Source organism: Anabrus simplex, chromosome 11 (genome assembly GCF_040414725.1).
Source record: "Anabrus simplex isolate iqAnaSimp1 chromosome 11, ASM4041472v1, whole genome shotgun sequence".
Classification (NCBI taxonomy): Eukaryota; Metazoa; Arthropoda; class Insecta; order Orthoptera; family Tettigoniidae; genus Anabrus; species Anabrus simplex.
In genome coordinates, this window is record NC_090275.1 from 115313124 (window position 1) to 115330321 (window position 17198).

At 38.4% G+C, this 17198-nt stretch overlaps 1 protein-coding gene across 1 annotated transcript in view; it reads right to left on the reverse strand.

Annotated features, from left to right (window-relative positions):
* Positions 1-7983: 7983 nt before the first annotated feature.
* The window catches only part of LOC137502724 (uncharacterized), a 77788-nt gene continuing 68573 nt past the window's right edge, over positions 7984-17198 (reverse strand). The window contains exon 3 of the mRNA XM_068229743.1: positions 7984-15418. Within this exon, the coding sequence (XP_068085844.1) occupies positions 14164-15418 (1255 nt within the window). The 3' untranslated portion in view covers positions 7984-14163. The remainder of the gene's footprint in view (positions 15419-17198) is intronic.

Genomic DNA, 17198 nt, shown 5'->3' on the forward strand with positions numbered 1-17198 from the left:
TGACTATTTGTGTCATTCCGTCATAACCTACTGAGTTTCACGCTGTTGATTATATTGTAAGTTGTAGTAATGGGAGTGCGCGATGTCAGTCATTTAAACGAGATTTGGTAGACTTGGACTAATTTGTGCTGGTCTTGTTGGATTTCCTCATGCTTGTTATTGTATATTATGAGGTCTACTTGTTAAGGTAGTCGATTTCCTCTAGCTTGTGACTTCCTGTCATGTGCATTTATGTTTAACATGTACTGTGTTGTGTCTATGTGTTTGCGGCTGAGGTAGGATATGCTGAGGAAATTGTTGTCCTTTAGTGTCTGTATATTCCTGGACCTTGGAAGTCTCATGGTGGGGAGTGAGTAAAGTTGTCACTGGAGATCAGTTTTATGTCCTTCAGGGATAATGCTGCATAGTCTCGGTATGTCTCTTTAGTATATGGTCAGCGTGAACTTTCCGTAATTGTAAATAGGGTATATATTGTCTTCGGTGTAGCTCATAAAAGCTTTGATTCGTTGCGAGATTATTTCTAAACACTGTATGTTTCCTGGTAGCTAACATTTTAAAAGAATATGTGATGTAATATAATATTGTCATTTATTGCAGCTAGGTATTTCACTGACGTCCGGTGAAACTCATTTCATTATACAATTTCCTGCTTTGTTTGACTCGCTATATCTAATGTCATTCTTCATTTCAGGCTTTTCTACTGTAAATGTTGCTAATTGTAAAATTTATTTCAGCTTGTCCTAGTGCCCATGCGTGTTTTGTTACCTGTTTCACGCTGTACGGTGGAGTGGCCACATTGTCATTGTGTTATGTCATTATTGGTACTGTCAGTAGATATCAGTTGCGCTTCTAAGCATGAACGTACTTCATTTTTCTGTTTTCCTGTCTGGTCATCGCGCTCGATATTGCTTGTTCTTGCTCTTCTCATATCTTGAGCTGCTTTTTCATTGCGATTTTTCTACGATGCATCAGAATGTGCAACTGTGCCCAATTAGATTAACTGTGCTTGTGAAACAGCTAGCCAGGAAACCCAAACAAACCCAGTTAACTGTGAGTACCACTGAACCATCCATAACTAATAACCCCGTGCAAGTGAAACAAGTCAGGAGAACTACAACCCAGAACTTTACATAAACAGAGAACAATGATTAGAACTTACCTCCAGGTGGTAGATAAAACATAAAACACAGTGGAGCCTGTCAGAACGTCAAATAGGTTTGAGTAGGAACAAACAAGAGTAATTTAATTCATGTTTTCAAAGGGTAAAATTAAGAAATATTTACAGTTCATCCTCCTAAGTTTTGCTTGATAGGATAAACTCAAAATTAATGAAACCAAGTTAAAACCGAGTTAAAATCAAATTAACACCAAGCTAAAACTAAATGAAAACCGCCGCCCGGCAAGAAATGAATTGAAAGAATAAATACAATCATGCCTTTTTGTTGAAAAAGAAACTAAACTCAAATCTTTCTTTTCTTTACAGAGGGATATTAATTATTAGAATTTTGTAAGTCACTCTTGATAGAAAATAAATTTACAATAGTTCATAAATACTTCGCCACACACTATAGAGGTGCTTCCTCTCTTTATCAATTTATATCGTCGATGGGGCAACGAAATATCCAGCACTGGATAACGAAATCTCCTTAGTGAGATACCGAAAGAAAATAGGAGTTACCCCAAAACACGCAAGGAATAAAAGAAAATAAACCTTATTGTGGCACACAATTAATCAGTCATACTCATTACGGGTCATATCAATATTACACAAACGGTACCTCACGACTGGACTGTCCACCATTAAAATCTTATAATTCCAAGAAAACAATCAGCATCATCAAGGAAACCATCATTACAATCATTAGCATGAGAGCCAATCCCATTAGTAGGCCAATAATGGTACCAAAATGGAGGAAAATAAAGCCGCAGGTCCCACTAAAACCAACGTATCAACAAATATGAAATTAAACTTAATTAAATTAAAGGAACAAAAAACGAATCAAGTATCAAGCACATACCAAATATAATAATCCTTACTGGAACTCCCATAATATTAACCCTGGTTTAATTAATGAATTAATTTGAAACAGGGAAGGAATAGCCAGATCTGGCTTTAATAATATTAATAAACATAATTTTTGGAAACTCAGCTTTATTAAAATTGATATTTTCATTCTGACCGTCTTGAAACTCAGTTATTACATTTTAAACATTTAATTAATTGAAACCACCTATTCAATACTATTAAAGTTTTTAAGACTATAACATTGGCAATATATTAAGTTTAAGGTGGTACATGTTTCGCCTGTCATTGCAGGCATCATCAGCCATGAATTCTAACTCCAAGTCAGAGCTCTGAGTGGATGCTATACTAGGATTATTCGTAAAATAAATATTATTCATATAACATTTTGCACTGAAGTACAAGAACATTAGCTCATATTGGAGTGGACAAGCCGTTCATGTCTTAATGTGACTGCCAACTCGAGTTCACGACCAACGGAAATAATACTAACTGTCACTCTCATGATACCGGTAATGAGAACGGCCTGATACAAGTGGAATTTAAAACATCTGTACATTTTTACAGCCTATTAAGAGATTACTTGTACTAGAAACATTCTTAAAAACTATTTCTTACACAATATACACTAATATATATAACATATGGTATAATTTGGAAATGAACTGGCCGATCTTGTCGTAGAGTTCCAATGGGATGGGATGATGTTATTCTCAATAGAGTGATAAATAAGTTACAAGATTGCGAGCAACTGCAACGTGACCTCGAAAATATTGTGAGATGGACAGCAGGCAATGGTATGTTGATAAACGGGGCTAAAAGTCAGGTTGTGAGTTTCACAAATAGGAAAAGTCCTCTCAGTTTTAATTACTGCGTTGATGGGGTGAAAGTTCCCTTTGGGGATCATTGTAAGTATCTAGGTGTTAATATAAGGAAAGATCTTCACTGGGGTAATCACATAAATGGGATTGTAAATAAAGGGTACCGATCTCTGCACATGGTTATGAGGGTGTTTAGGGGTTGTAGTAAGGATGTAAAGGAGAGTGCATATAAGTCTCTGGTAAGACCCTAACTAGAGTATGGTTCCAGTGTATGGGACCCTCACCAGGATTACCTGATTCAAGAACTGGAAAAAATCCAAAGAAAAGCAGCTCGATTTGTTCTGGGTGATTTCCGACAAAAGAGTAGCGTTACAAAAATGTTGCAATGTTTGGGTTGGGAAGAATTTAGAGAAAGAAGAAGAGCTGCTCGACTAAGTGGTATGTTCCGAGCTGTCAGCGGAGAGATGGCGTGGAATGACATTAGTAGACGAATAGGTTTGAATGGCGTCTATAAAAGTAGGAAAGATCACAATATGAAGATAAAGTTGGAATTCAAGAGGACAAACTGGGGCAAATATTCATTTATAGGAAGGGGAGTTAGGGATTGGAATAACTTACCAAGGGAGATGTTCAATAAATTTCCAATTTCTTTGAAATCATTTCGGAAAAGGCTAGGAAAGCAACAGATAGGGAATCTGCCACCTGGGCGACTGCCCTAAATGCAGATCAGTATTGATTGATACTCATGTCCAGGTCGAATGGAGATAATACAAAACATCAACACTCATAATGCCGATACCGGCAAGATAATCCTGAAAAATGAATTCCTAGATAATCATGTGTTGAGGATTATCATCTTGACTGTGGAAATGTACATGAAAGTGAGATTCCACCATGCTGCCAAAACTTACAGTGTGAGTCTACACAAGAAGATTGTCAGACAGCATTTAACTAAATCCAATCACTTCATGAACCAGTAGGTAAGAATCCTTTTCCCTGCTAACTTTTTTTGATAACACTCTTTTCATCAGAAGAAAATCTCAGTAAGTTTTAGATATCCATATTCCGAACCATATGGAAAACATAATTGAAGGTATACTCACCGTGTTATATTATTTCGTATTCTGGAAATAACAAAAAAAATATATCATTCAGATGGGAATTAGTAAATTAAGTAAAGTTACTTGCAGATGTTTGCAGTTATGTACCTTTGCAACAATCCCTTCATAGTACTGAATAATACCTGCTGTGATTACTCATCAGAAATAAAAGATATGATATGTAACTTTCATAGAAAAAATTGAATTTCGCAGGTTTTATTTTTGCCAATATTACAGATTCTTGCTTTCAATGCAACCGTTTATAAATACTGTAAATATTGACGGAATTGATGGATTACTGATGTTCTCCAGGCTGTTAAGTCACAGGTAAAAGTTGTTTCTTCTCATGATCTGTAAATCATACTGAAGTTTTAAACTGCTATGATTTGAAAATGCCTTGGTATTTTTATGAAAGCTTAAGTGCACAGTCTAGGATTTAATTACATTTGTCTATTCCAAATATGCAAGCAAATCCGTTACAAATATGATCATTATAGTAAGCCTAATGTGAGCTACACTTTTTTGGAGATCGTTAATTTAATGTACACGTATACAATGTTTCTCTGTTTTGGAGAGCGTTCTCTAAATTTAAGGCACATGTTCGTCTACCTAGGTATATATTTACTATCATTAGTAGTGCATTTTGAAGTCTTCTTATATAGTTTTCCAAGTTTTGTTTTATTACATCTGTTACTTACAGGCTAGCTATCCAAACGATTTGTGGACATTTGTTCAATAACAATGCAAATGTGTTCAGTTTGTATGCGTAAGTGTCATTTTCGTGTTATTAACGTCTTGAATCTTGTATATTTATTGAGTGTATTCACGTTAGTCGGTGTAGGCTGTGCCATTTATTAACAATGAACTAGGACCTTGGAATAGCTAAGTTTCCCTGATGCTTGGAAATGCAACGGTATTACACGCTTACCGGAAATTAATGTGAAAGAACACACAGGCATTCACAATTCACTGTCCATGTGTACGCTTCAGACCTCAGAATCATTGCTCTGTGTAACTACTGCGAGGTATTTGATTTAAATTTAGTACACACAGTCGTTTTGGTTTGCGAACTGACGGAAATTTCTTTACGGATCCTCTGCTTTCTAATGCGGCGCCTTTTTAACATTTTATTTTGGATGTATCTAATGAACATCTCTTCTTACCAAGTTATCCTGTATTACAGGAATAAAAATAACCTGTCGACAGGTGTTTTCATTCGTGCATAATGGAAGGAAATGCATGAATTCCATACTACGCCGTCCTCGGCGAGTTGTGGAGTGCCCGCATGGACAAGCTCTTCCCCAATCACACGCTACTACGCAGCCAGCGGTGTAGGGAATTGAACGTACCCAGGTTACCCCTGGTGCTTCTGTTCTCATAAAAGTGTTTCACCAACGTGCGCACGTGACTCGATCGTTTCGAGGAAATCTCCATCATCCCTGCTGTAATGTGAGCGAGGTTATGCTGCGTGACAATTGCCATCGCCAGTGCTCGCATCGACAATATCTGAATTCCAGTCCTGACCATACCATGCTACAACTACTTCTGTCGACGACATTGACTCTGTGATTTTGCCATTACATCGTAAAGAAAGTAGACTGTGAAAAACCTCCATCTCTATTGTATTTTCCATGTGACATTTCTATTCAGTCTCGATGTAGTGTTTGTGTTGTCATGCTTCGCCATTCACTAACCGTATTAACCCCTGCGCTCAAAGAGTGCATGTCGCCCTTAGACCTTTTCTGTGAGGAAACACTTTTCCTACTCTTCGAAGAAAAGTTATGACAGAAGGAGGCATAATCTGAGTCCAATTCGAAATTGGCCAACTAAAAATAAAAAGGTAAAAAGAAAATCGGATTAACACCGAATTCGACTCATTCAAGTTTTCGTGATTTAAAGGACTACAGCAATATAGTTGTCCGGAGTTACCGCTATTCCCAGAGGCATTAAGTTGGCCTTAGTGAACGAATGCTTGTAACAGCATATTCTTTCGAGACGCATGCTTATTTGTATAATCATATGTGTATAATCACCTTTCCAAAATGTCTGGATTATCATTTATTGTAAGTTTAGTTAGAGTTGAGCGCCCGCATTTATCTGTAAGTCTTGACCCTTATGTAAAATGAGTCCTCCTTGCTTGATCACCAAAGAAAGGACTCATTTTCCAAGGGGTGATGAGAGAATTGAGCCGCACCTCATTACCTTCATAACTTACTTTTGTACTTTACACCATATCGCAATTTTTACGACGTCACAGATCAGTCTGTTATGGCTTGACGTGTAGTTCATCCCGATTAGCCAGATGACTGCCAAAGCATTTCTTTCTAGCTCATCTTGTATGGGTCTCTACGTTTAGAGTCAATGAACATGTCAATGAACATGACTACCCAAATCTCAAGGTATTCATCCTACTTATCCTGTCTTGGTTTGCCATAGCTATGCTAGTTTGCTTTCTGAGAGATCCCAGTTTTGTGTATTAATCTTTTATCATTTTGTTGCAGACTTATTTCACTGCCCTTCTTTTCTCTTCATGTCTGCTAGTTATGTAATCGTTCTAGCATATAGCGAAAGGTAGCACCGATCCGATTATTCGTGTGTGTGATGAGTTTTTGTGGTTTTGATTGGAGTTTGTTTGTGGTTTTTGACTGGAGTCCGTTTATTTCCCTACGCCTTCGACGTTTGGCACGAGTTTACGTTCTGAATTACGGTTTAACGCTGATACTCTATGATTCATGTTCGCCTTGGTGTGTGCAATATGAATACGTGCCATGCGGCATGTATGTCATTTAAGTTATGTGTTTTGACTGGGTGAGCCATGCCTCTGCGTTGACCCAGGTTTCTGATCTGTGCTCTCTGATCAAGCTCATGAGCAGTTGACTGATTCATGTCATGCTGTTACGATTCTTTTCGTAACGTGTCTTGATATTATGTTTTTATTCACTCTGATTCGCATCTTTGGTCTCTGAGTGTGTGTGGGTGCGAAAGAGTTAACGCACCTGTGTTACTTTTCAGTATCTCACGGATTTTTGCTTTTGTCATTATTCTTATTTTGTCTCGTTATTGTTTCGGGCTTCTTCAGCCGATTAATATGTTGATTTCGTGATTTTGCTCTCATTTTACTTACTTTATTGACTTATGCTTATTTGTTTCCGTACCTATAGCAAATCCTTTCTTACCTCCTTTGTCTTCCATACTTGTTTTCTTTCTTTCCAGCCTTGATTCACAGATGTCTTTGATTTCTGGGGATGCAGTCTCTATAGAGACTGTTGGGAACCATGCTTTTCTTTTATAAGAAAGCCTTTACTTTGTCTGGAGAACCGTGATAACTATATTGTGCGAAAGCTGTTTCTTTCACCTCGTGATTCCATATGGTTCTGAAGAAAGAAATACTTGGGATCGTGTTTCAATTGTCACTGTCTGTTAATAGATAAACATAATTGTATCACAGTTTATGATACCTCTGTTGCGACGGTGTAAGATTCTATAAGATTCAGATTGATAAGTCAAGCGATTTGAATGCTTGGAGCATTTTTGCAAAACATATACGTGAGTATTTGACTCTATGTATTCCCCATTTATTTGTTTTATGCCTATACTCAAACCTTTTCTCTCCAAGTTTATGTTAATTAATCTAACTCATTTAAATTGACCTCCGCTCAATGTTACTGTCTCTCTGCTTTGGAGACACGCCTCTTACACTTTGTTCTCTAGTCTGAGAGGCCCGAATTCATCTCCTGGCAGTTCTTAGCCAGTTTCGACCGATCGGGATTAGGTAGCTGATTTAGATATGTATTGTAAGGGCTTGAGACCTGAGTAAGGGCATGTTCAGCAACCATTCTTTCCCCTTGCACCCCTTACCCCGCACAACACGCCTTACTTTCTGACGACCATTCTAAACCAGCGGGTGACATCTAGAGCACAACACAGGGCATGCCGGATAGTTTAAATCCGGTAGTGCATGTTTATTAAAATGCTACTAGTAGTAGAAAATTGCTTGACCTCTCAGGTTATAATAAACTGTACAGTTTCTCTTACATAACTTAACATATTTTATTGCATAATCTCCTCAGAAACAATACAAAACAATTACATTTTAGAATGTGGCATACTATCAAAAATATAGTCCAAGACCTTATAAGATTTGAATGCTATGTCTGCATCGAAAGAAGCGTTAACTACATCTACATCCATTTCTACACTAAGCTCATGGAAATGGAACAAAAACTAGCTACCACAATGTTCTGTTCTTAATAAATGTGGTAAAATATTGTGAACACAAAATAAGTGGCTGGTGTGACGTACGCAGTCTCGGCTAGGTGACAATATCAGACAAGTAAATGTGATGGAATACTTTTCAACCCTGTTTCCATATCTTCATTTTTCTTGTCACTGATGGGAAGTTCGCTGCAAAAAGCAGGAATTAAACATGATTTGGTAAGTTCACATTTCTCCCTTGTGTTAACGATGGTGAGAAACACTCAGTCTGTCAACGTAAGCTGTAATTTTCCTTAGAATACCTGTACTCACTCAAACATCTTTCTTGAATGGAAACTTTCCGACCAACTTTGTGGGAACTGGAGGTAAGCTTTGAACTGATCAGGTCGTGTTGAGTACAGAGCCCGTATCTCCGATACTTCCTAGATCACTATAGTTCATGACAGAGCATCAACATCTGACGTCGTGGGTTAAACCCCACTGGTATCAGGATGGTTACTCCTGTACTGAACGCGATCTGTTCAGTTGAGAACTCTGCGAAACTTCTTGCCACAGAACCTCAATTCGTCTCTTATAGTGCACTTCATTATTTCCTTATCATCAAGTTTGAAGGCACTATTTCTCACTCATGCCTATGTATTTCCTAACTTGGGCCAAGACAAGCATTCGTTAGCATGTCAACTAAATTCCACTCTGTTTTTACGAGGCTATGTTACCTCTTCAAATTTGAACTAGATGTCGAACCGATGAGACTCCATTCTAACAGTAGAATACAGAGGTTGGAAAAGTCTCGGATTACGTTTCAAAATACGTAATTCTATGATACAGGCTGTTTCAAAATGTACGACATAAATTCAGCGTCGAATGTGTCGCAAGTAGAGAAGGAAAAGTGTAAATAAATATGAGTCCAGAAATGTACACCTTGTTGGCCTCCACTATCACCTGATCTGAACGCATTGGAGTACCGTGATGTGTTCACTCTTATGGAGGATGAAGCAACAGTTGATGGCGGAATTGTAATTTCCTTCGAAACAATACGTACTTGTTAGTAACTCCATACGACGACAAGCACAAGCCTAAAGTACGCTAGAAAAGATCTTAACCGGAGTAGGTCAGTACATCCAGGCTAGCCCTCAACAGCCGAGGCTTCAACCCACGAAAGGGTGAAATATCTCGATATTTTGTTTATAAACACTCCTCTATAGGTTTAAGTAAGGAAAACAAAACTGAAATTATGTCATGAATATTTGTATTACGTATGGAGTATGTGGTATTGTTTTGGTTTACCAAGTTAGACCTACAGATCTCAGTGCTATTTGCGTGAACTTCGTGCTGCAACAGGGACGATCACAGCGGCCATGTTAACAACAGTGCGAGAACGTACTCAAAAGGCTGGTGTCTGAATTGTTGTGATGAAACTTGCAACAATCGTAATTTCTATATTAACACGAATGCGTCTAGCGTGACTACTGCCGAATATGTATCTGAAGCAGCTGGTCAATGGCTAATACCACACTAAAGCCCAGTATATTTCCGACGTATTTACTGTTGAATACTGAATATTGTTGCCATAATTTGACGCTTTTCAACTTCGAAAATTTTTGAGCGAAGTCACAGGAGTACTTTTTGATCTGTTGGCGCCAATGTACCTGAAATAAAACATGTATAGATTCATCATTACACCAGAGGCACGGTATGACCAGTGGCAAGGAGACACGAACAACAGCTTCATGTCATGGAAATGCTTGACTGGCCAATGGGGCTCGCTAGACTGGACCACATCAGAAATGAGGATGTTCGGATGGCATTTGGTGCTGCTCCAGTCCCTGATAAAATGTCAGAGAATCCTTTGAGGTGGTATGGCATCGTGCTACTCAGAAACGGTTTTTCAGTTGCGAGAAGGAGTTAAACTTAAGTCCTGATGGACGCAGACCACAAGTGCTGGCTCGACGCTCTGCGGGGGGACGTACATGTAGAGAAAGTCTCTCCTAAATATGCACAAGACCGCTTCAAATGTGCATGAACTCAATTTCATATATTCACACCTAAAATTGTTAAATTAATGTGCCGGATAGCGGGCTCCTGAACGGCGGGCATTAGGGAGATAAAGCAGCGCTCTTGGACCAAAGAAACGACGACAACAACAACAACAACAAAACAACCATAGATTCATAACTTCGGTAGTCAATATTCAAAGGACTTTCAGGAAAATAATTCCAACGTCCCGTCAAATCAGGCTTCAGGAGTAGGCTACTTCGGATTCGGCGTATATCCAACTGAGAGACAGCAATAAATCGGAGCATTTGCAACCAACTGAACTTAATATATCAACAAACTAACAATGTTGCAACTCACAAAATTAATTCTCTACTTAAAATTGAAAATTTAATAAATTTACAGGTGAATTTGATGAACAAAAAATTGTAATTGTCAGTCTTCAAGTAATGAGAAACCCGATGGCATAACCTTTTGAATTAGAAGGTTGCAGAAATTATAGTAGTATACCTGACCACTGAGTTATGAACCAACGTCCCCAATTTGAGGCATAATTTACAGTGAATTTTAAAAAATTCAATCGCCAAGCATTGTAACTGTGACCTTCAAAACAACAAACAACATGCCCATGTCCCTGCTAAAAATTGTTACACAACAAGGAAAGAAGTGGGTATATTTTGGGATCTCCTTGAACAAATAATAAACAAAATAAATGAAATTAGTGTTAAAAGTGTATCAGGAGATTTTATTGCCCTATTAGGAAGGGAAATGTTATAGAGATTTCATTGGAAATTGGGCTCCAAAGAAGAGTGGCCAACGACTTATTGACTTTACATCTAAATCAACGTATTTCAAAAGGAAACCAACCCCATGGCACTACAGCCCTTGGAGGGCCTTGGCCTACCAAGCGACCGCTGCTCAGCCCGAAGGCCAGAAGATTTCGAGGTGTCATGTGGTGAGCAGGACGATTCCTCTCGGCCGTAATGTTTGGCTTTCTAGACCGGAAAAGGAAATGAAACAAGCTTAAGACTAGGAAGCATCCTGATTGAAGGAAGGAGCAATGGCAGCCAGACCATGTTTGTATGGATATATGTTTCCTTAAGGAAATTTATAATGCAAAATAGTTGAAAGGATGAAATACTGATTCTGATCACTACAGTGTCAAAATTAAACACCAATAAACAGTGAGAGTATCAAAACTAATCAACTAAAGAGGAATTAATGACCAACACCACTTAATAAATATGACAAATATAAGGATTACTAATGTGAAAGCAAGATCTCCACCGTTCGCATTTGTAATTCCTCTCCAATACGGAGCATCATGGCTTATGATAAATATAAGCATGTTACGAAAACAATTAAATAGACCGATTACTTTCAAGAATTGATCCCAACTACCCAAAAGCAAGGTGAAAATTTAGCTCCATTTTAACCTCATAATGAAACATGCCTAGTGGAGATCAGAATGCGACGAAATTCGTAAGGAGAGGCATTAAGTACGTTTACGGTTTGAAATCTAAAATACAGAAGAAAATGCTTTGAGCGTAAAAATATTTATCGGGAATAAATTATCACAAAAAATTACAAGAATATTGAAAATGCTGAGATTATGGCCAAATCAATCAGTAAATCTTCCAATAGTGACGAACCTAAGTAACTAATAATATTAGAACAAATAACGCAATAAAAAATAAATTTGAATTGTATTGTCCTTCCAACATTCCCAGAATTAGAAGGAAATGTACTCAAAGAACTTAAAAAAATTATAACGCATGTGAAGAAGACCAGGTTTTTGTAGAGGTGTGGAAATATGCAAGTAACACAGTTACGTACACATGGCTTTAACAAAAATTTGGATTACTGAACGATTTCCTGTACATTGGACAACGGCCCTAATACACACTTTCAGTGAAAGAGGAGATGAGGATAACCCGGATAATTATAGAGGAATATTTATCTTGGACTGCACATGTAAGATTCCTTCCATTCATTATTTTTAAAAACCTGACCTTAAATCTCCGTCATTACTGATATCTTTTTTTTGCTAGGGGTTTTACGTCGCAGCGACGACATTACTGGTATCACCAGCCGAGGAGCGACAACTCAATGATTTCACGTCCCTTGTTTGCCATGGCACGCAGAATATTTGCACCACACTGCCTTCAAAACAAATCTGCAGTTATTTATCCGGATCTGCCAACATCTTTCATGGCTTCAGCGAGCATCCTTCGGTCAGATTCGTCTAACCCATGAGGCCAAGTACCTTGTAGTATAACATCCAGGAACTATTTTGTAGGGATGCATGCTGGATGCACCTGAGTCGGACTCGCACCATGCTCGAGAAGTATTATTACTATATGGCGGCAATGCATTCGGGCTGCAAGATACACAAGTTCAACGGTGTTTAGATACTCGTATATTTCTAAATTAGGACGATATTACAGTAGCTCAAATACCATTGCTGGTTCATCACCTCCTTTATCTTCCATCATGATTGCTAAATGCAGCGGTGTTCTTCGTAAGGTATCTGTCTCGTTCAAGTATTCCTTATGTCTTCCCAGTGCATTAATATCTCCATTCAGCGCAGCAAGTTGTGCTGGAAATTTGCTAGCCAGTTCCTGACAGAAGGCCTTATTAACAATGTCACATTTTGCTTCATAAGAAATAGTCATACTAATCACTTTGTTCTCTTCCCAATATTTTGCAAGCCACTTACCAGCAAATATTGTGCAATTGTGCGATGAGTGAAATGTGGCTTGCCATGAACAACTCCATCTATGATCCCTAATTTCTCTTTATCTTCCAGGATTTTTCACGTATCTTCTATTCATTCTTTGTTATGGAAGACAGTTGGGTCTCGTCGATATACTTTAGCATATAGTCTAGCGAAACTAGGAAACAAATCATGACGCTTCTTGAACTTTTTACCCAGATCCTCCCTTACATCATCACTGGAAGTGGTACGGCTGTTTATAAGAACCTTTTCCTTGATATATACGTTACATTTATGCTATATGAATTGATCATACAAATGAATTATGTTTATTCTCGACAAATTGTCTGACATGACTAAGTCAGGATCCATTTGAGAGATCATTTCTAGGTGTAAAGGAAAACTGCTGATACAACCACCATCACTTTCTGGTAGTTCGTTTAGAACTAGTCTTCGCACATTCTTAGCCGCCTCTTCTCCCAACAACTTTGACATATATTTAAACTGCTCTTACTCAGAAAGCGGTTGAATTCTGAACGCTTTAGTTTTTAGTAAGCGTTCCAGTTTATCTTTCGCGTAATACCTTGTTTTAACCCATGAAGTTGATAGTGCAAAGTCATTCTAAATGAGCTTCAGAATAAGACGGTGTATGATGTCGGTGTATGATGGCATTATTTCATCGAAAGCATCACTGAGAAGGCAAATGTATTCTGGTTTCGGAACATAATATTCCAGCAATTGCTTTCCAAGTTCAGAATAATCTATGTTGGAAGCTTGAATTAAAAGACCAAGAATAATTGTTCTCATCACATTAACTGGTTGTTTCATCTTATCATGTATTACTGATTGCTTGTTGAGGTCTATCTTAATACACCAGCGTTGAGAATAGAGTTCTTGCATTTTACTGGCCACTTCACGCAGAAGGGGAATTAGCAGGTTCGTCTGCCACAATGATTGTCTGGCCGCCGAGTTGTAATCTTCTTCTTCCTTTCGCCACCACTCTCTGTACTTGTAAAGGTTGTCAGTGCTCCCACGAGAATGAAACGACTAAAGTGAATTGCCGATTACTTGTAAGAACAGCCCGACATTTACATTCACGTTTTTCTTTCACTACAGTTCATGCTACGATTCAATCTGTGTCCCTGCTCACTAATCCATTGCTCATTCAAAGATCCTCCATCTCTTAGGCCTTCCTCTGTTACGCCACAGATAACTAGTTCATTTGAGTTCTGGATGCCTTTTTTCTCAACAAGTTCCATAGACAGTGTTCTTTGGATGTCTATTCCATCACATTCAGGCTCTACGTATAAATATCTGTATCTTCCGAGAAGTTAATACATCCTGAAGAAGACCTCCATCTAGAACTTCGTAAGCCTGTATACTACCAAGAGTGACACTTTTGCCATGGAAATCGACCTCTAGATTCCGCAAACGGTCTTGCGATTTGCCATCCAACTGGTTGAAAGTAGATTTGATAAAATCTGGACTAAATTCATGTGCCTTCGGGAACCCTAATTGGTCAGCCTCTCTGCTAGACAGGATAACAATTTTTTTCTTTAGGTTACATTTGAAATTTCCGATAATCTTCCATACATATTTATTGCAGTTGGTAACATCTGTAATGACCAGAACGTTACATACGTCTTCTATCCAGAGAGTGAACAGCATATTCAGACTCTCTAGAGGTTCAGAAATGTCAGTAAAAAACACTCCAAGGTGCTCTTTTCTGATACAGGTCTGATGCACTTTTGAACACGCTATTTGGGCTTCATCTCTCTCACATTTTAAGAGTATTATATCACATTCAGAATCCAGCACCCTAGTTTCGAGATGTAAGAGAATGTCCTCGCGAAATTTTATCTGTTGCAGCAGTGTCTTCTGGCCAAGGAATTGCTCTTTCAGTTCAGTCCATTCTTTCCAGTTTTCGTCAAGTGCTCCATTCTCAGGTTCTTCCCACCAGGCTTTTATTTTCTCAACGAACTTGTTCATAATTATGTGACACTGAGTTACAACGCCATTGCAAATTTTTATTAGTTCCTGCTTTATAAGTTCTTCCAGAACTTTTGGGCCATATTGATTTCTAAATATTAACAACTTGTTCACAAATTCTTCAGCTCCAGTGTCAACCTTAAAGTTTTTACACATATTATCAGCAAGATCGACCTGACATACATCCTCAGGTCTCCATGTCGTACAGAACAACTTCTTTGCAGGAGAGTCAATATTTGCGACTCTTGGGGTAAATTTCACATCTGCATTTGTAAAGAAAACATATGTACAGTTCTCAAAGTGCTCTGTCGTTTCTGATGTTTTCAGCCTAGGTGCTTTTTTAGTTTCTAAGTGCACCAGAATATATTGTTTACTGCCAGGACTCCCGTAGGAGAACACTATATCATTAAAGTCAGCTGCACGTGGGTCGTTCGAAGTCATTGTGAAGTTTGTGAAGCTGCTGTTGGACTGCACAGCTCGTAAGAAGGTCAGGGCACACATCTTAATCTCGAAGTCAGCCACTTCTTCATTAACAGCCCCCGGTCTCGTCCTGTGTTCCCTGAAACCAAACATATAAGCAAACTGTTATCAGTCAGATTTTGTGTGACTGAAACCAGCCTAGGCAGAGGACAGTTGTGTGTGGGATGCTGCGATGTTGGGGACAGCCCCGAACTAACGGAATTAACCTTTTAACATTTATATTCATGACCCTGCCTGGCCCTCTAAACCGACCATTCACCCAAGCAGACGGAGATAATAGATGAATGTCTTCACAACAGAGAAATAAACAAGCATGAAAGATAAAGCGGGACGCTCAAAAGAAAGAAAGAAAGAAAGAAAGAAAGAAAGAAAGAAAGAAAGAAAAGGAAGAAAGAAGGAAAGAAAGAAAGAAATAAAGAAAGAAAAAGGAAGAAAGAAGGAAAGAAAGAAAGAAAGAAAGAAAGAAGTTTATCGTGTCCATTCGCACTTTCGGATATTCATAGGTCAAACAGGTGGGACCAACGTGAACAAAACTCTAGAGGATATCAAGTGGATGTTCCACGTTTTCCTGTCAATGCCTGGACTACACAGTTACAGTGCAGATTTGTTCACATTTAAACTCCCCTCTCTCATATATCTCCCCACCCTTGGCGTGTCAGGTGAGCGGAAATCTCTTACGGAGGTTCTCTTTCGATTTCACACACTGACGAACGAACGACGGCCACTCTTGCACTCGGCGCGAGAGGTTATGGCGAGAACGCTCACGGAGCCGATACATCACCCCTGTCCTATTTAGGTATTTTTGTAATGTGAAAATGGGAACTAATATTTACTGGACATAACTGAATTATTACATCAAAGCATCTAAGAGTATTTATTTATTCATCTGTCATGTCGACTTGTGTATCCAGCCGTTATCTGTATTATCGGACATTGTTGGAACTGTTTCCTAACTGTGGAAGTTACCAGACCAATTTAATTCAAGTTATCTATCCATTATTGTCAGGCATTTGACTGGACTCTGTAATGCGCCGAATTATCATTTGTAACTTCTGCGCATTTTCGCGGTGCACGCATTGAATTATGGGACTGACCTATCGCTAGCTCGGTGTGAGCTCAGTAGTCTGCAGCAGTCAGCTCCCCGTTACTCTCCAAGATGGCTGTGTTGTATGAAGCTCCCAAGCAGACGGTTTGGCGAGAAGGGAAAGCTATTATGATGGAGCTTGACTCCGGCGGTTAAAGAGTAATGTGAGGGCTAGGCCCTGGTATTTTTTTAAAGTTATCCAGTGTGCTCCAACCTTAATATTTTCTTAATGTAACATGTAAACTTGGTGCAGTGAGTTGTCCGTTATCGGTATTAAAAGTTTCAAGTGTCTTGTAAGTTTGGATATCTTTACTCCAAGTAAGTACTGAAAATTATAATTTATTGAAGGGATCCCATTCGTTCAGGCACTAGTGTGAGTAATTTCATCGTGGAAATGAGCAACATTATAAACGACAATTTTGGTATAGTGTAACCTTGTAAGCAAAATTTGATATATATTTGAAAAGAAAATTTAATGTAATGTAGGGAGCTCGGAATCGCTAGTTATGCATCTATGAGGTGATATTTTGTGTAAGTGATTTTGTCTTACGTTTTTGTCGGGGTCCATTATTGCCAACTGTGTTTCTTGATGTTCATTATGATGACGATTATTATTATTATTATTATTATTATTACTTTTATTTTTTTTGGTAATTCATTTCGGTGCGTGTTTTCTCCCTTAGTTTTTTTCTGGTTGGTTGTAATTGCTGTCTGATTTTGTCCTATTGCCTTCGTGGCTGGTTATCTGTACGTAATGATTATCGCGTTGTTACGG